The sequence below is a fragment of the Phyllostomus hastatus genome, unplaced genomic scaffold (assembly GCF_019186645.2).
Source record: "Phyllostomus hastatus isolate PE091 unplaced genomic scaffold, TTU_PhHast_1.1 phas_contig_159, whole genome shotgun sequence".
Lineage (NCBI taxonomy): Eukaryota > Metazoa > Chordata > Mammalia > Chiroptera > Phyllostomidae > Phyllostomus > Phyllostomus hastatus.
In genome coordinates this window covers 6,011,379-6,031,937 of record NW_025333640.1, presented here as the reverse complement: position 1 = coordinate 6,031,937, position 20,559 = coordinate 6,011,379, and the positions used below count along the sequence as shown (strand labels likewise).

The window sequence follows — 20,559 nt, the reverse complement described above, 5'->3', positions numbered from 1 at the left end:
TAAAACATTAAAGAAAACCCAATTACTGGAGAGTGGTTTTTGGGGAAGGTTTTTGTAGTAGCAATCTACTTAGGCTTTTGATTCTTCAGCTCATTGTTAAGTGGCCCTTACATTTTGCATAAATATAAGCAGTATGTAACCATATGCATAGAGAGAAAAGCCAAACCTACATATGTGAGAATGGTCACACTGATACATTCTGAAAATGGCCAGATTGTATCCATAGTGAGGTGAACAATTCAGACTAATAGTATCTTCCTTCTTTTTTGTTTGCTAAATAACAGGACTGCACAAGAATTTGGCAAAATGATTAACTGAGGGAAATGACAATGAAATAACTCGTTCCAACACCAGAAATATCAATGCAGATCTCAACAATCCTAGCCTTTCCAAACAGGGTTCCACAAGAGCTAAATCCCCCAGAAAACTGCACACACAGCCGGACACTGCAGACACGCAGGAGAGAGGGTGATCCATCACAGACAATAAATGCTTTCAGGCATCAGGCTTAGGTTTTGTGGAGCCCCTGTCTGCTGATAAGGGCTGACCCAGCTGCCTGATTACTGCCGATGGGCACACAATCAGATAAGCAGATCACATCCAGCTTCACCTGAATGTGGCCACTAGTCACAATGTGGTTATTACATTCAAATTCAAATTAAATAATATTTAAAACTCAGTTCCTCAGTTGTACTCGCAACCTTTCACCTGCTTAAAAGTCACATGTGACTGGTGGCTGATACCATGTTGGAGGGCACAGATTACAGAACATTTACAACACTGCAGAAAGTTCTACTGAACAGTGCTGATCTGGAATGAAGTTCAGACTTGGGTTTTCCTAACCTGGCTCTTCTAGAAATTCAGCCCCCCTCACACTTGGCGTTCCTGCCTTGACATCTGTATCTGATTCACAATTACTCTGTGCTCTTAGTTTTACTCATTAACTTCTAGGGCTTAGACCCACTGGTAAGAAGGTGTGGATCCAGGCTTGACAAAAGATTGATGAACAGGACCTAATCTCTCAATGAAACGAAGAAACTAACCTGGTATGGCCGTACTTTGTGATGAATTTCTTGAATTCCAACCTCTCTGGTTCTTACATCTCGACACTGGCAAAAAAAAAAAAAAAAAAGGAAGCAATTAATTACAAAACCAGTAACTAATTTCATTTTTACTGAAACCTCTCCACCAAACCCTGGGCTCAAAATTAAGTTTGGACATAATTTACATTGAGAAAAAGAACTGCATTTAAAAATGAAGCCATCTTTAATAAATCTGAGGACTGGAAACATGAAATGAAAAATGTATGAAGTTAGTATATAGTATGCTTTTAAATTAAATTTAGAATTCAAAGATCTATATATAATATTGGAAGTAAAGAACATACATCCTAAAACATGATAATAGTTTTAACCAGGGAATGTAACTGTATTCCTGATTTTTAAAAACTCTCACCACTTTATGACAGTTAATATTTTTACCTGCCATATATTTTTAACTGCATTATCATAGTTGTATCACTTTAAAAATATCAAAAACAGTCTTTAGCTAAAGACTGCTGTTTTTTTGTTTTGTTTTGTGTTGCAAAGACAGGCACTGTGGAAAAAAGGATGGGAGGCAGGGAGGGAGAAGGAAAGGAAGAAGAAAGGGAAAGAGGCCCAGACCCATTTATCATATGACCTGGGGCACAGTCACAAACGGCTCCTTGAGTGTCCTTGGGAGGCACAGAGCCACCCGCTTGCAGGTGATGTGCATGCAGGGGCTGGTCTGCACGGCCAAGCACGTGTGATGCCACTCTCACTTCCATTCCACATGCTATGCAGCCTGACATTTACACTTACAAAGTCCTTCTAGTGTTCAACCGTGTGTCCTATGGTCAATTTTCCCTACAGAATAAATTATAAAAACTATTTTCCAGATTCTAACATATTCTACTGGTAGGAAAAGATCATCCTAGGAAATGTGATGATGTCATGACATGCAAGCGAAACTACCAACAGTGTATTTAAGAAGGACTGCCATATATAAACATAATTCCACAAGAAATATTAAGAGCTCATTATTCAGTTCTATAAAAACAAAGCTATTTCCATGCCGCAGGAAGCAGTCCAAGGCAATAATGCTTCACTGATGCGGATTTCATGAACTCAACAAAAATTTACAGCACACAAGGATCACAAGTCTCTGTAACTGCACATCTATTATATTTACACCTTGTCTTTTATTAAAAACAGTAGTTCTATACAGTAACATGCATGTGAACATACTACATTTACATGCTCTTAATCACAGTTTACTGAGAGGCTCTCGAGGTTTACGAGGGTGCAGGGTTAACGACAACAGTGGGATGACATGGTTATCAGGACAACCGGGCCAGCTCAGCCACTCTGCGGTGGCATTCTCAGAGGGGATGGTCAGAGCAGGCACAGCATCCTGCTTGGTGCTGTTAATTACCATAAACACCATGAGCTGTTTCTCTGGAACTTAAAATTGTTTAATTTTTTTTGGGGGGGGGGGAGAATGGGGGAGAATAATCCAATAATGTTCACAAGCTCTCCTGTGGACAATTTTATGAAAGTTTTTCTCCATAATAATTTGGGTAAGAGAATAAAATTTCTTTGGTAAGTCTTCAAACATGATATACAATTCTCAAAACAATTTCCAAGTGCAGTCTAAAAAAAAATAAACCCCAGAATTTATTTATAAAAAATTGTGTATTCTTACATTTGAACTGTCACCTTCGAAGTACTCTCCATTTGATGCAATACACCTATCAAGACATTTTTCCCACTGCTCAAAACAGTTTTTGAACTCATTGATTTTGATGCCCTTTTAGTGCTTCTGACATTTTGTTTCACCTCTTCCACATCAGCAAAATGTTTCCCTTTGAGGACTTTTTTTCATCCGGGAAAACAAAAATGGCCACTCAGGGACAGACTGGGTGAATAGGGAGGGTCATGGGGGTCATGCCGTTTGTGGCCAAAAACTGCTGAATACTCAGCACACTATGGGCAGGTGCACTCGTAAGTCACCCATCATGAAATGGGCAACTGCGTCGAAAAAGTCTTCAAAAAAAAAAAAACCAAAAGAAAAAACCAACCCCAAAACAAAAACCATGCACTGAGGCTGAACACAGCCTCTCACAGCACCACCCGCCAGTACACTGGTATGGATGGGATGCTAGAACACTCACCTAGAGGGGAAGCCTGTACTACGGTGGGCCCGCCCTCCAGAAGATAATTCTGTTTTTGTCTGGGCCCCACCTCATATTATGCATGTGAACACCCCACAGCTCCATTCTAGACCTCAGGAATCAGAATCCTGGAAGGCAGAGCCCAGGAATCAATGCTCAGTCTGACACCACTCCTGGCCTTCTCTCTTCAGCAGCTGTAAGTCGTTTCTAGGGCACCGAGTCTGAAACCCTGTGGAGATTTAAGAATCATCTGGAGAGCCCTGGCCAGGTGGCTCAGTTGGTTAGGTTGCAGGTTCCATTCCTGGTCAGGGCACATGCCTAGGTTGCGGGTTTGATCCCCAACAGAGGCCCAGATGGGAGGCAACGGACCGATGTTCTCCTCTCTCACCCCCACTCCCCCCATTCCTCTCTCTTTAAAAGCAATAAACAAGTCCTTGGGTAAAGATTTAAAAAAAATCATCTACAAAGATTTAAATTGCAGACCCCCGGGCTCTTTGTGCTTCCAGGGGCAGCAGAAAGGACGTACTCAGTAAATACCTGTGAAATAAATAACTGAGTGAACAGACATGAGGGTGAGGGGGACTGATGTTGTGGCAATCGCACTGTCTGGTAATTACTTCATGCATGTTAATCCTTTTTTCTTTAAATGCTGTATTCTCATATTCTTCTATAACCATCAGTCAAGAATTGAACACTCAATACTTTAAAAGAAAAATGTTTTTTAAAAAGGGAGTTGAGCACATAGTTGGCAATCTGAGTAGGTAAAAACACCCCATTACATCAACAACTCTTTCAGAAGAGAACAGAAGGGGTGTAAGGGATAAGACGCAGCCTTCGCAACCACCAGCTTCAACTCCAAAATGTCATACAGGAAGGATGCCTTCAACGTGTGAAAGCTTTTGGACCAAACTCATATGTTTGTAAGTGTGAAAACATCGCAGCTTTTTGTGTTTCAGAGTCCTCTGATCTCAACACTTACAGCCAGACTCTTACCTGTATTCCCAGGTCTTTCATTCTTGCGAATGCCAGCTCTCTCAAGTTACCATGCTCGACTCCTGAGCTGACTAAGGGCATTGGGATATCTCTGCAGGAGAAAAAAAGATCAGTGGTTGCAAAATATAAATCACTCTCTATAGCAGTAGGGTAGGAATGTTTTAAAAAGAAAAAAAAAAAAGCAAACAAAAACAGAAACCGAAAAAGAAAAAAACCCTACCACGCAGATCAGAAAAGCAGAGGCTGAGTGTTCTTCCCCGGAGGCGAGGTTCAGAGCCTCCCTGCCCCCCAGTGTTCCCACCGATGAGATTATGGTTTTCACCCACTGCTCAGGGCTTTCGTGAGAAGCACCTGATGGAAATCACTTCATGATATTACAAAGTGAAAACAACTATACAATAACCATCAGTAACAATTTTTGACAGAAGAGACATTTGTACTAAACAAAACAACAAAAATGTAACTATTTTTTCTTTTTTTAAGCAAAATCCATTTTGTTTACAGCTGCTGAATGACAAGTAACCAAAAGCCTGGCTTACGCAACAACTGGTCTCAAAGAATAATTTTTTTTTCCTATTTCCCAAAAACCTAAATTAGAAGCAAGTCTGCATCAGAAGAATGACAGCTTGCCTACAGATACAAGGAGACAGAATTTATCTCCCAGAATTAATATAGTGTCAAGGGCCAGACATTAAGGAGCCTTCAATCAGAAGTTGACGTTATGAATTCCATTTTACACCCTCTTCTAGACAAAAATCAGTATCTGAAGAGAAAGCAGTTTTCAAAAACCTGAAGAATATGCTCAGCGCCCCCTGCTTTCTAGTCAAAGACAAGGCCCCCATTTGTTCCAATATCTGGTTGATTAGAAGAAAGGTGCAGAATACACAATTATCTTTTCTTCTCATTTCTGCTTTTGAATCAACTTGAGTCTTTTCCTTCTCTTTTTCCTTACCCCTTCAAATGTTAAGTAAACACAATTAGCTACTTCATCCATTAACCCTAATAAGATATTTCTCACTCACTAGAAAGTATCAAAAGCCAATTAATTAGCATTAAAAACTGGACACAATAAGTCTATTTGGCTCTGGAAGTCAGTAATTTCCATAAAGACACTATAAAGCAATGATAAGTCAAAATTCTCTAAGACAACTCACCAGGGAATTCAGAGCAAGAATAACAGAGCCAAAGTTAAAGTCTTCCAAATGCCTTTTTTTACTGTAAAATATCTTATAAATAACTCACAAATATGTGCATGTACTTTCACAAAGTAAAATGTAAAAACATTTTATACATGATATGAAACAAATAAAACCAATGGCAATCACCGTCAGTACCATACATGACAGACACATTCACCTCTTGGTACTCCTGGCAGCTGTGTTGCGTTGAAGGCGCCACAAACCCTGAGCTAGCAAACACTGAAGCACCGATCCTGGGGAAGACGCAGGGTGAGGTTCCTACAAGCCTCGAGTCACATTTTCCTTAACTGACCAGTACACAAGCTTGTTCTATTTGTGTTTCCGTTTAAAGGCACTTTATTTAACACTGATTCATTATACTGCACTTGGGGCCAGCAGCACTATGATTCACGCCCCAGTGAAACTTATTTGACCCTGTATTTTCTTCATGCGGCACATCGCAGCCTTCTTGTGCTTAGGAACACGAGAGAGAGCGCCCCAGCCCTACGCCTGGGTGCTGTTTTTAACAGCACAAAACGTTAAAAAAGGTGTTATCAAATAGGCCGCAGAGAGGACACCGTTTACAGCATGAGAGTGGAAACACACACACACACACAGTATCCCACCATGTCCTGCCCCTCCCTCATCAGCCCTGCAAGGGCCCGTCTGGCACGCACCGGTGACTCCTGTCGGTGTCGCCCTCCCTGCAATGGTGCCCAATGGTCCTATCTGTTTCTACCATCACAGCTGCATTTATTCAGTGAGCCTGTATTGTAAGGAAGAGCCTTCCCCTTTCCCTGTTCATTCATTTATTTATGAACTCATGGATTCCTGTTTTATTCAGTGAGCTGTAATCCGATATTAACACATTATTTTTTTGCTTAAATTAGATTTGGCCGGTGGGCATGAATTCAGGCTGGCTTCTGAATTCTTGCAACATGTTCCCATCATTCTTTGAATAGTTCCTTACTTTTTGGAAATAAGATTTTCCAAGTTTATCTTGTATGTTTAGCTGCACTGGCCCTGGCACTGGTCATTTTTCCAGGCAGCCCTGACTCCTTTCAGTGAAGAGTGGTATTTAGACATCAAGATCTGGGCACTCGCTGTGCTCACAACGGCTGAGGTGACACTCTCTCTAGACACTCTCAGTGCACACCACTAAGGAATGTACGTATACACGTTTATATACATGCACACAAACCGTGCTTGTGGATGCCATGATAAAAGTCGATGGCAACCATTCTAGTATTAATTACACGACAGATACAGGAAAACAGATACCTATAACTATTTCCATATATAAATTAAAATGCCCATGAGTTCATGCTGAAAATTACAATTCTAATCCAGTGCCTAAGTATTCTTTCCAGCTTTCCATCATTCGGTGTTTATAAATCCCTTGAGAGAGGGACTGACAGTGAGAAATCTGGCTCTCTTATCTTCAGCATATTTACTTACTTGCTAAATCAGATAACTTATTTGTTCACGGTAAGCACTCTCCCAAGCATTCTGGCTGCCACCTCTACAATCCCTTCCCTTACTCTCCACTTCTTCAGATGACAGGGACGCCGCTGTCAACACCTCTGTGGTACTGCTCCACAGGTGAGGGCTCTACAAATGCTGCCAACGATGGGCCAGTACTTTGAAAAGACACTAAAATTTGCAATGAAAGTAAACACTCTAAGGAGTAGGTTTTATCATATAGGGTTGTTAAGCATTAAGTGGACAGGAAGAATTACCAGCAGGGCCCACTAGTAACTTGGGGGCCCAGTGCAAAATGAGAACAGAAGGCCTCACGTTAAAAAATGATGAGTAATCTCGAGAGAGAGAGCAGAGCGTCAAGCCACGTATAAGTCCCTACGAAACCACGAGGGTCGCGTGTCCTTGAAGGGGCTCTATGATTCCAAAGCACAAGTCACTGAGTATCTGATAAAACAGGGCTTTAAAATGATGTCGAAAGTTCGTGTCTTTAAATTTATGAACTACAAAAATGCAACACAGCTCTAAGGGCCTGTGGCAGCGACATGCCTGGAGTGCACCAGATGGGAGTTTCTCCTCATTAAAGAATAGGAATGTGGCAGTCTCCACTTTCAGCAATAAAGCCTTTGTCACTGAAAATAAAGGAAGATAATTCTATGTATGCAGAACATCTATGGGAAAGCAGTATGTATTAAGCAATCTGGATAAAAAGGCAACGTTACAGTCTTCTAGAACTTCAAAACCCACGTGAGATTACTGGCCATATGAACTTGCTCCATCCATCTCGGTAGCAACTGAAGTTATTTTTAGGTTTCTCAATTTGCTTCAATCTAGTTGCACTTTCTTGAAGAAAAATTACATTTGATAATATTCACTTATCTATTTCAACAGGTAGTATATTTTTTTAAAGTTTTATTTACTGATTTGAGAGAGAGAAATATCAATTTGTTGCCCCACGTATTTATGCATTCGTGGCTGATTCTGGTACGTGCCCTGACCAAAGATCAAACCCACAAACCTGGTGCATCCAGAGGACACTCTCATCAACTGCGCTGCCTGGCCAGGGCTCAACAGGTAATATTTCAGTCTTAGTGGTGCTAATATTTGCATCTTGCTCATCAAAAAAGCCTTTCGAAGTGATGTCTAGCGCTTTTTTGGCCTGAAGCTTCTCACACTTCAGAAGCGGGTTTTGGCGGCACACTGGCATTCCTTCTCTAACGCTCTGCAGTGATTTAAGTCTCGTACCGAGGAGGCCGCTGCCAAATAGCCAGTGGGCAGCCCCAGTTTCAAGGGGCTCTGTCGCGCGTCTGGGCAGAATCTCACAGACCGCGCCCTTCAGGCCTGCAATGCAGAACCGTCTATTAGGGTGCTGCTTCATAACGACACCCAGTAAGATGTTACTGACTCAATGGTCATAAAATTAACAGTGTAAGTTAGTTAAGGAAAAAAAAAGAGGGTGCAAGGGACATAACCAATTAAAAATATCAGTAATCAATTAGTAAAACAGTATTTAGGAAAAAAGTATAAAACACTTTATTTTCACTTGAAATATCTTCCCTTCTACTTTCCTTCCTCAGTTCCTCCCTGTTGATAACCTGTCTAAAACAGTTTCTAAAATTTTATGAACACTACTTACATACAGCCTACAACTGGCAGAAGCTGTCATAGGTAGAAATGAAACAGCCAAATGTTCTGAAGGCACAGAACACAAAGACATATGTGACTTCCATTTACTATGATTTACAGTAAAAATCAGAAATAAATCAACTATAATTATTAAAATTGCCTGGATGAAACACTTTATAAGGCAGCTTTCTCTTTCGCCAATGGTTAAAGAGATTCTTAGAATCTCTTTAAAAGTTTAAAACTGAAGAGAGAAGAAACGACGCAGGGTCAAAACCTGTGATTCTCTTTTCTTCCAACAGAAGGTTTCTCAGCCACTCAGTCCTGTCTCTAAACACCTGTGCTTCCCCTGCACAGATGAGTACACACAAGGCTGCTTTGCCCGAGCACAGCTACCAAACTGCTATAAGTGTTAAGTGTACTACGTGAACGTGGACAAGGCTTTTTGGCTCCCCTGTCTTCTTATCTGTGCAGGAGGAGAGAATTCAAAGGCCCCTAAAAGGGAAAGGGAAAGGGAAAATTTATGAAGCTTTTTTTTGGGAGCTATTTCAATAAAAAGTGCCATCTCCTTTTTGATCCAAATTCCATGACTGGAAAATTATGTATAAACAGACAACTGATGTAAGAAGAAACATAAATAATCAGTTACATGGAAAAAAAATGTTAATCCTTGTTGTAACTAGGGAAATACAAATTAACACCTCTAGGTAAATGAAATAAAAAACATGATCATCTGTAGTGTTGTGGTAAAACCAGTAACTATTTATTTACCCTAACCTGGTATTATCCTTTTGGAAAATCATACCAATACACTTAGCAAAAATTAAAGCATTCATTTATACCCCCTTGTTCCAGAAACAACAACAGCAGCAGCAGCAGCAGCAGCAGAGATGCTTAGATCTCCCACCATCTGTTGGGCTGCACCGTTCTGCCAAGTAACTCTGACGTAAGTAAAAGTTCTATATACATGCATTTTAGCTGTAGTGGAGGCCAGGAAGATTACAATTAAAAAAATAAAAAAACATGGAAGCAACTAATGTCCAACATTAGAGAACAGTTTACTGAATAAGACAAATTAAAATGCTAGACTACTATCTACATTAAAATTATAACTATGGAGATTATTCTAAGTCTTTAACCAAAAACTGCCAATATATAAAATGTATTTCTGTGTAAAGATGCATCCCAATTTTACAAGGAAATTTTTGGAAAAATAAAGTGAGACTGTTATTAATACATATATTGAAAGTGATTTTAAGGTAGCTTTACAGAGAAAATATTACTTTGTTCATATCGATATAGTACTATATAGCTGGAAATTAAGAAAATATAAGTTCTGGATAATCAGTAACATTTTATAGACTACTGGAAAAAAGTATAAAATCACATTGTTAAAGAGAACTGTACTAGGACTTGTGAACAGCAGCTCAAGCCTCAGCACTGCAAAGGTCTACTCTGGAATTTCAGTGATTACTGACAACGAAAAGCAAGTCAATATAAACTAAATCTGAATCATTTTTATGCAGTAACATACAAAGAAAATGGAAATAAAAGTGCATAGAAAGTAAGCAAATTATAATTAATTTGAATAAATTCTTATGCAGGTATTCATAGTAATAGTTCAGTAATAGCAATGCAAAACATAAAGTAAAAATGTATCTCAAGAAATTCTGCCCATGCTTATAGAAGAACAAATGCTGAATTGAACATTAATCCACAGTAAGTTAGTAACATTAAAAAAGCCAGAATTCTAATGGAAACTTGTATTCCAAAATAATAGCTGTATTAAAAACAAAAAATATAAAAAATAAAGTGGAAAATACCATAAAGATTTTAATCCTTACACTAAAAAACCTAGAAGAGAATCACAGTCAAAGTGAAGTGAGTTATCTGCCCCAAAGCATGGAAATCCGACATCACAGCTGGACTCCAGATGACTCGCTCCACCAAAGGCATTCACTGTGTCGGGAACTGAGTCATCACCACCTTCAACGACCAACTGTCCTCAGACTCACTGGAGACACTGCTAATTCCACACTTCTACGGAGATTTTACCTCTTGTTTTACAGCATGTATTCCATTAAGTGCTAATTCACCTGCAACATGTGAAGTAACAGAGTGGCACTCGCGAATGCTAGGCCTGCGCTCACCGGTCCCCCAGGAACCGTTACTTGACGTGCTGCTGCGACGGAAACAGAAGGGACAGCGCAGGCCCTCCGGCGAGGCTCTGCTGCTGGCTGACTGCCCAGGGGGCCAGGGTGCTGGGGTCAGGACAGGAGAACTGAGCACAGGGAGGTCTCTTTCATCAGGCTCGGGTTGGTTTTCCCTACTCACGCCTTTCTCAGCATACAGCCTTACAGTTGTTCCGTGTGCACGTCCCTACTTCTTCCTGTCACGGCCTCTCTACAATCTTTCTATAGAGACTGTCTTCGCTGCTCGTTTTCTTGAAATCCTCTCAGAACAGTGCCCCACAGTGATGTTTCAAAGTCTACAAAATTAAGCTTTTAATGTTATAGCAATGCCTCTATTGCTTCTGACTCACTGATTACAGCAGAAAGTATAAAGCTGAAAGTGAAGGGGCAAGGGCAAGCTCTTCCTCTGACTGCCTGTGTGGTCTGCGCCTCCTCCCCCTTGAATGACTAGGAGTTACCTCTCTATGTTGTCTGTGGCTGTGCAATTTCTGTCCTGTGTTATCTGCTGCCGTGCTGGGAGGTGTAATCTTTTGGTTGCCCTGTAGTTTAAGTGCCTGACATTAAGCATTTTGATTGTACTGTGAATGCTTGACATTAAGTTTTTGATTGTCAAGGCATCCATTTCAGAAGGCATCCATCCTGAATAAACGTGTTAGCAGCAGTCACAGCCACCAGCAAACAACCACATGAGGACTGAGGTGCCCCCACTCATGAAGTTTACTCTTCCAGAAAGCCCTGGGTATCCTGGATAACTGACCATTTGAGCGACCCCATTTCTCCCTTCCTGTACCTAACCCCCATTTTAGGCTTCAAATTAGCCAATAAAAAGTGAACCCATAAAAACCTAGGCCCCACCCTCAACTCCTAATAAAGGCAGAGCTCCAGGTCTGTGCTCTCTCCCATCGCCCCAAACCTGCTGTGCCCTGTGGGCTTGTCGGGCACCCTCCAGGACCGTAATAAATCTTGTCCCTCACAGAGTTCCCCGACAATTTTGGTGAAGTGCATTTCACAGTCACAAGAGAAAGCACAAGGGCTCATCCCACCACTGTATCGCCCCCCGCCTCCCACCCCCACTTGGGGTAAATGTCTGTGGGGGCCCACCACAAGTAATCAGGCAGAGTAAGTGCCTCTGGCATTCCTAGCTGAGACCGTCAGGATCCGCAGGCTGAGACCCACAGAACAGTGATACTGCCATGCTCTGCTGTTGGGAAGTGGTATTTTCACTGTGCTCTGGCTGCCCACATTCATTAAATGCAAATAATCTTTTTTTTTGTCTTTCCGAACAATACTTATTGCATCTTTGTTTTCCACTGTATTAATTTCCATTTTTGAAATAATCTCAAAGTTACAGAAAAGTCCCATATGCAGTACAAATAACTGTTTTCCTTAACTATTTGAAAGTAAACTGAACCAAGATGTCCCAACACCCCTAGAACACTTTGAGTGTTTCCTACAACGAGGATATTCTCTAACATAACCACAGGACAACCACCAAAATCAGGGAGTTAGCATCGACACTTGACTACTGTCCCAGACTCCACTCCAGCCTCACCGGTGTCTCACTAGTGTGGTTCACAGCAAAAGGATGCAGCAGGAACACCGCGTTGTATTTAGCGGTCACGTCTCCTCAGCCCCCTTCAAAATGGGACCCTTTCCTCGATTCCCCTAATTTTGAAGATTATAGACATTTATTTTCTTAGAAAGGTCCTCAATTTGGGTTTATCTGGTGCCTCCTCGGGATTAGATTCAGATTACAGAGTTCTGGCTGATGACACAGAAGTGACAACATGAACAACCACGATGTGTACTGCGACTGCTGACATTCACAGTGACCGGCCGCCAGGCCTCTCCAAGGTCGGGTTACCCTTCTCCACGTTGTAATCAGTAGGTACACTGTGGGGGGCACTCTGAAACAAGTCAATCCCACTACCTGTGGCAGGTATGCTCTACAGAGTCGCCGCGAACACTTAATGACTGAATGTCATAACTGCTCCTAGAGGAAATACAGGGTTAGGTTCCTATGCTCCTCTGGTCACAACATTTCCATCAATGGATCAGTACATAACTCGCTTTATTGTGCTTGTGTTTCTGTGTAAGGACACACATACATACACTCTCTAACCCCGGACTTGCAGCCAGTGGTGCTGTAACCATGGCTGGGTGCAGCTTACCTAACACATGTATTTTCTCGTATGGCACAGCATAGCCTGCCTACACTTAGAAAGACTACACAACACTTCCATTACTACACTGAGGCCATTTTAACAGTGAAATCACCAAGAAACAGCACAAAAATGCAAAAAAAGAAAACGAGACATTAAATAGACTATGAAAAGGGGACACACACAGATGGTCTCCACCCACCACCACTGCCATTCCAAAACACCACAGAGTACACTTTAATTTTCTCCTTTTTCACACCTGTAATTCTCTTTTCAGATAACAAAAAACCCAGCTCCCGTTACCCTCAATATTATCTACATATAGGTCATGCTTGCTAGATGAAGCTTCTGCAAGCACCCTGTGTTCTGTTGCCGTCCTCTCCTCTGCTCCCTGTCAGAGACGCCCTCCTCACCCTGTCAGCCCCGCATCCTGCGCCAGATCAGCCCTTTGCGGGGATGCCCACTTCGCCACATTCGGGCCTCAGAGCTGCACCACCCCGCTGCTCCCTCCACAGGAGCTCGCTTCTCACCCCGCTCTGGCCCCGTGGCTCCCGACTTCTCCAAGTGACTCGCCTGCACTGTTCAGCACTTCCTAATGTCTTCTGGACTCGACTGTGCCGAACAGGTTGAAAAGGGGGAAGGACAATGCAAACGATTCTGACAGCTCAACTGTCTACTCAACTGTCTCCTTAGTATTTTTAAGTGTATTTTAAAATACACAGATCATAGAGGCAATTTGGATCCTTAAGCTGGACCAATAATTTAAAGAAGTTAAGAAATCAATATGTTGTGGCAGAAGTATGATCTAAATGTCCTTTGACCGGTAAGCAACTCCATTATTTTATAGCCTTGGTAATTTTCCTTTGGTTGACAATTCTGCTTATTCTCAGTGGTCATTATTTTGTATTATTACTAATGCCAAGTTTTGTACTCAGTGGGTACTAGTTGCAACAACAGGCTGTACGTGCATTTACATCACCTTTTGACCTTGTACAGTAGCTCCCCCCTTATTTGAGGTTTTGGTTTCCTCAGTTTCAGTTACTGTTGGGAACCGCTCTGCCTGGTTTCAGAAGCTGTAACCCCCTTGGCTAAGGCTGAGTAAGAGACCTTGGGGCCATAAGCCACTAAGGAGACAAAGTTTATCTCCCTGGCAGGGACACCGCCTCTGCCCCTTTACTTCACCCTGCTTGGCCCCAGGCAGATGACTGGTTAGCCAATGATGGGTAAGATTCCTCAGGAGAGGGATGACCTAAGACAGGCAAAGTCACGAAGGGACCCTCAGGGAAGGACTTGGGGGGCTACAGAAAAAGGGGGTGATGGACCCTCAGCCCTGGGCTTTGACATAGCCTGAGTCCTCATTCTGTCTGCAAGAAGTCTCCTAATCTCTTGGCTGCCTTACTTCTCCTGCCTGATTTAAGCTGGAAACAATGCTGGAGCTGGGTGCGGCCCTGGGCAGGAATAGGCGGTTCCCTGGGGCGATTCAGCCTAAGAAAGAACGCACAAAATCCTGTGAAACCTGCTTGCTAAGAACGCCGTCAATTTTCCGATAAGGGTCCAAGCCTGAAATGAGTTTGTTTCCCCAAGTTTTATAGCCCTTTATCTAACTGACCCTGACTCAGAATAAGCCCTCATAGTTCTCTGTATATTATCTATTGTTTGATCCTTACTGCCTGACAATGATTGATGAGCTTTACCTGTATTCCTGTGTAAACTGAACCCAATAAAAATCCACTAAGGAAAAGGCTCCTGGCCCCTTTCCTCTGAGAGTTCGGACACCTCTCCTCCCCAAGCAGATCATGTCTTGGTAGACTTATTCTCATCCATGGAGGATGGGTGCTCGGGGCCCTGTGGGCAGAGCGCCCCACACCTTACCTGTGGTCAACCTCCATCCAAAAATATTAAATGAAAAGTTCCAAAAATAAACAATTTATGAGTTTTAAACTTTGCACCACTCACACCATACCCTTCTACCCAGGATGTGAATCATCCCTTTTTGGGCACATCTTCAATGTGCACGTCGCTCACTCATTAGTCACTCGCCAGTGTCTCGGTCATCAGACTGACCATCACACTGTGGTGCTTGTGTTCAAGTAACCCTGGTTTTACTTAATAATGCCACATTCATGTAACTTTTATCACAGTATACGGTTAAAATTGTTCTATTTACTATTAGTTACTGTTGTTAATCTCTTCCTGTGCCTAATTTATAAATTAAACTTTACGTAGGTATACATGTATAGAGAAAAACACAGTGTATATACTATCCACAGTTTCAGCGTCTGCTGTGGGGCTGGGACACGCCTCCTGCTGGTGAAAGGGGCCTGTGGTATTGGTGATACAGGACTCTATGCAGCTTTTCACAGGGTGGTGGGAATGTGCCTAATGGCCAGCAAATACAGGAATGGTTTTGTTCAAATTGTAGGTAAATAGCTAATTTTATGGCTTCTAAATTTTCCCCTCAATGTTCTATTTCCAGTTAAAAAAAAAAAAAAAAGCCCCATAATTGCAAGTGAGACCTTAATTTCTCTCTATGAAAAAAAACAGTTGCTTTCCTTCATGCCATAGGGAATATGGCCCTCTTTCCCCATAGTTACATTAGTATCTGCAAAGAAGGACTGTTGGCGCTCTGCTTTATCTTCAGTGGCTCTAGAACAGAGGTAACAGACACAGGGCCACACTTCCCCTCCCACACCCACCTGGCATGTTCTGAGACTAAAGCAGACCTGGCAAGGAAATCCTGCCCTAGACCATAAGCTCCTGGACCAGGCAGCATACCTATTACCTTCATGGCTCCACCTCCTGGATTATGAACAAAGGGAAAGAGGAATCCATGAATAAATATGATACTGGCAAAGTGGCTTGGACATAGTGCCCTTTCATCTCCATCCCTCTCTATTTACGGTTAGCATTCCAGGTGTCCCTTTTTTAATTAAAAAAAAAAAAAATTCCAAACCCCTCCATATGAACTCAGACTGCTTTCATTAGAAATTGTCAACAGGTAGTCACTGACTACTTCCGGCACAACAGATAACACACTACCTCTGCACGCGGTACACTCGAGTCCATGGAGGCACAAGGGCAAGAATCCGAGCCACCAACTCGATCAGGTCGCTGGGAGAGTAGCTCTTGTATCTCCCTGATTTCCACAGCTCATACAGCCCGGTTCCGCGAATCACCAGGGTCGGGTAAAGTTTTAAACCATCAGGACGAAAAGCAGGGTTTTCAAAAAACTCCTGTGAATAGAGAACAGAAAATTACTCCTCCATTAGTTGTGTACAGAGATTACATGTGCAAGTTTCAAACCTGGCCCAGCTTCTCTCACATACCCACTTGGTCCTTCGACTTCCTTTCCCTTCCCTTTCCCTTTCCCTTCCCTTCAAGGGAGGGGATGCAGACAGAATTTACTGTTTGTACAGCCTCACTGGAGCAAAGCATGTGTCTGCTGGACCCCAAAGTCCCCTCATCCAGCCTGTCCACTGCTGCACACTCACCCCACGCCACTCTCACCACCTTACCTTTCTGCCTCTGCAGAGGCAATTTCCTCTGCCTGGAAAGTTCACCAATTTTTCCTCATCTAGCTAATCTTCAGACCTCAGCTTAAATGTCAGTTCTTCAGAGGCCTTCCTGACCTTCAAATATAAGCTGCCTCACTTAAAAAAAATCCTACTGAATTGTATATTACTGCTTTTTTAACATTATCATACTGACAATTTATCCAGTGCCCACCTTTATCCCTCAACTGTATCCTCTTTCAATAATGAAATATATTATTTAAACTTTAAAAAAGCTGTGACAGAGATCATCAATCATCTGGCCTGCAAACCTAAAGTATTTACTCTGGCTCTATGCAGAAAGTATACAGATCCCTGATTATGACTATTTTGTCCTCTGACCAACTGGCACCATTCCTAACCTGAGATACACACTGTCCATTTATTCTGGACACGGAGCGATACGTCTAATCCATCTACTATGACACAGTCATTTCCTGTACGATATCATCCCAGCTGGCTGCTGTATTTCTTTATTTGGGATATAGCAAGAAGACATAAGGCATTCACCTTTCTATGACTTTGCACTGCTAATTTGTTCTTATCTTGATTTTGCATGATATATGATGAGGAATGAAGGTGGACTCATACAGTTCCCTTTCACGCCCACGCTAGCATTAGCATCTCTTCAGCCAGCAGTACTGTATCTTGTGAACTGTAAAAAGGCTTTTTATCTTGTGCTATACTATTCTTGCAGAGCCATCCATTGTTTAACTTGCTTTACAAAGAAAGAAAACTGTAGCGTACTTGCTCTCTCTCACTGATTAGTCATATTGTTAAAGTGCTGTGTTCTTTGTGCACAATTTGGTCTTAAGGATATTCTTCAGTAATTGCATGCAATTTTCCTTGTAACATTTTATATTGAAGATTCATCAGGTCTTTAATAAATATTCTATAGCCACCCATGAGGAACATGTATGCAATCATTCTCATCCTAGTTTGAATCCATACTGGGACATGGGATTTCAGAAAAGTACTTCTGATACTCGTATAGTAAATTTTGGAGACATAAGCGCTGACATACTCCTTTAAAAAGAATAATATATGAAATTGGTTCTGGACTTCTGGTTAAACATTGAGAATTAAAATATGTGTTTCTTTTCCAAAACCATGGTAAAACAACAGGAAAGAATTATTTTTTAAAGTATAAACCTTGAAGAACAGAGAACATCAGAAGAGACAGGAGGGAAATAGGTGATGCTGATAGATTTCTGAAAGCCAGAGAACGACGGGAGACTGGTAAATGACTTTGCAGGTGAAGAGAACCGCAAATCAAGCGCCTGTACAGGGGCACAGACAGCAGTGAAAGGCCAGCTCAGGCACACCACAGTCCCAGAAGTATCCATAAATCACCAGCAACAAGAACTGGGTAGGATGGAAGAGAGCACTGGATCAAAATCAGCACTGGAAGGGATTTATCCTCCCCTCGTCCCTTCCTTCAGCAGTCACCTGCCTGTGTTTTCACTGGAGAAGCTGGAAAGCTGCTGGACTCTGAGGTCCCAGCCACAAAGGAAGGCCTGGGTGAGGGTCAAGAGTGAAAACAGGGAGCGTGAGTGAGGGCCAGCACACGACTGGGGGACTCCCTGCCTGCAATTTTGTGACAGGAAGTTAGAGGGTTTATCTCTGGATCAATTAAACAGCACTAGATAAGAGTTCAAGACACTGACATTTGGGAATTCCCAGAAGAAAGGAGAACACATCACACGCACACCTCCAGTGAGGCGCACTAGCAGCTGGCCACATTGAGCCTGCAGTCTGACTCTTAGGGCCCTCACTTTGCAAGTGTGACCATTTGGCTAGGGACCACTAAAAACATGGAGGAAGCCTAGGACATGAAAAGCAGATCAAAACAAGAAGAAAAAAAGGATGTGGAGGACAACTGAGGCATTGAATGAAGGAAAATAACTTAAAAAAATCAACTATAATTCCATCAGAAAGATAAGAAAAGCTATATTAATCCATAAAAAAAGAACAAGGTATTAGAGAAAATCACACAGCCAGAATATAGAAAGAATGCTTAAAAATTAAAACGATAACAAAAATATAAATATTTAATAGGTAGGCTGAAAGATAAAGTTGAGCAAATAGTAAGCAAGCAGAAAAAAAGGGCAAAACCAGAAATAAAACCAGAAAATATCGTATGATCAACCTGGGATGGCCAACAGCTGCTTCAGAGGTTCTGGGAAGAGAACATACGAGATGGAAGGGGGAAATCATCCCGCGCAGCTGGCCCGTACCTGAGGATTCCGTACCTGAGGATTCTGCACGCACAGACTGAAAATATTCAGAAACAATGTTATGCTGTTACTGACACATAGTGTGTGGTTAGGCCTACAGTGGATGCACCTGTACTGAACGTGTAGAGACTTTTTTCTCGTCAATATTCCCTAAACCATACAATATAACTACTATTTTCACAGCATTTACACTGCATTAGGTATTATAAGTAATCTAGAGATGATTTAAAGTATATGGGAGGGTGTGTTGTTAAATATAAATACCGCCCCATGTTATATAATGGACTTGAGCATCTGCGCATTCTGTTATCCAAAGGGGTTCCTTGAATGAAATCCAAGAGTACCAAGGCACCACTGTAGTAAAAAAAGTTCCCTTGTGACAGGATCCTCCAATATCGAACACAATTAATTTAAAAACTCTTGCCAAGATACACTACTGTAAAATTGCACTACACTTGGGAAAAGAGAATTTCCTAAAATATTTGTGAAAAAACAGGCTTATATACATTATAGGATTCAAGAATGAGAAACACAGGGTTAAGAAGGAACACAGATTTGTTGGCTATCTGAATATCCTATTTTGTGAGGCACCTGTTCAAGTTGTTTTGCCCATTTTCCTACTGGGCTGTCTGCTTTTTCTAACTGATGTGCAGAAATTATTTTAAGGCAATTTATAAGTTAATTTTGCAGAGAATTTTTCTTTGGAGAGAAATCAGACTTCTCATTTTAGCTCTCTTTTGTCACTCATTTGCGAGGATGTAGTTAGAAAAGGCATACGGTTGTCTCCTCTTCCCTGTGGGTTTCTTGACAAGGATTACAAACAAGCAGATAAATCTATTTACATGAAGGGCTGTCTTTGCAGTATTATTACTGAACTAATCTTGAAGGCAGTCCCCCCTTTTCTATGGTTGTGCTTTCCATGGTTTCAATTATCTGTGGTCTGAAATTTTAATGGTCTAAAAATATTAAATGGAAGATTCCACAAGTAAACAATTCATAAGCGTTAGCCTCCCTGCTGTTCTGAGTGGTGGGATGAGGTCTCTCGCCCAGACGTGGCTCATCCCTTGCCCAGCACATCCACTGTGCACACTACATACCCACTGGCCACGTGGCGGCCACTCAGTTCCCAGACCAACTGCCAGGAATCGCAGTGTTTGTGTTCAAGTGACCCTCATTTTACTGAATAACGGCCCCAAAGTGCAAGTGTGGTGATGCTGACGATTCATATGTACCAAGAAGCTGTAAAATGCTTCCTTTATATGAAAAGATAAAAGTTCCTGACTTTACAAGGAAAGAAAAATAATCATATACTGAGGCTGCTAAAATAAAATCTATGGTAAGAATGAACCTTCTATCTGTGAAATTGTGAACAAGGAAAAGAAATTTGTACTAGTTTTGCTGTTGCACCTCATACTGCAAAGGTTATGGCCACAGCGTGTGGTGTTTAGTAAAGATGGAAAAGGCACTTAAAATGTGGGTAGAAGATATAAACAAAAAGACAGCGACGTGCTGTGCCAGAAAGATTGAGCCTAAACAAAGACTCCAGCAAAGGATTCCTTAAAAACGAGTAACTTCAGTCATATGACTTTTATTACAGCATGTTGCTGTCACTGTTCTATTTTTAGTTATTGCTAATCTCTCACTGGACCTAATTTATAAATTAAACTTCATCATAGGTATGTGTGTGTAAGGAAGAACAAAGTACATACAGGGTTCAGCACTGCCCACGTTACAGGCAGCCAGGCGATGTGGGAAGGTACCCCCTGTGGATGTGGGGGGCTACTGTCATTTCAAAGACACCAAGGAAATGAAAACTGAGACTCGGCTATTTGCTATGACTTGAAACATGACATACTTTTTTCCAAAGGTACTTATATGAATGCTGGCTATACCACTGGTCCACCTAGGAGCTGTGTTAAAGGAAGTGAATTTCAGGTGCCTTTCAGGCTTG

General features: G+C 41.8%; 1 protein-coding gene across 1 annotated transcript in view; it reads right to left on the bottom strand.

Annotated features, from left to right (window-relative positions):
* ELP3 (elongator acetyltransferase complex subunit 3) overlaps positions 1–20,559 on the bottom strand; it is an 88,335-nt gene that overhangs the window by 29,845 nt on the left and 37,931 nt on the right. Inside the window, exons 10-12 of the mRNA XM_045831099.1 lie at positions 15,860–16,053; positions 4,187–4,277; positions 1,044–1,109 (exon numbers count right to left, since the gene is read on the bottom strand). Coding sequence (XP_045687055.1) covers positions 1,044–1,109; positions 4,187–4,277; positions 15,860–16,053 — 351 coding nt within the window. The remainder of the gene's footprint in view (positions 1–1,043; positions 1,110–4,186; positions 4,278–15,859; positions 16,054–20,559) is intronic.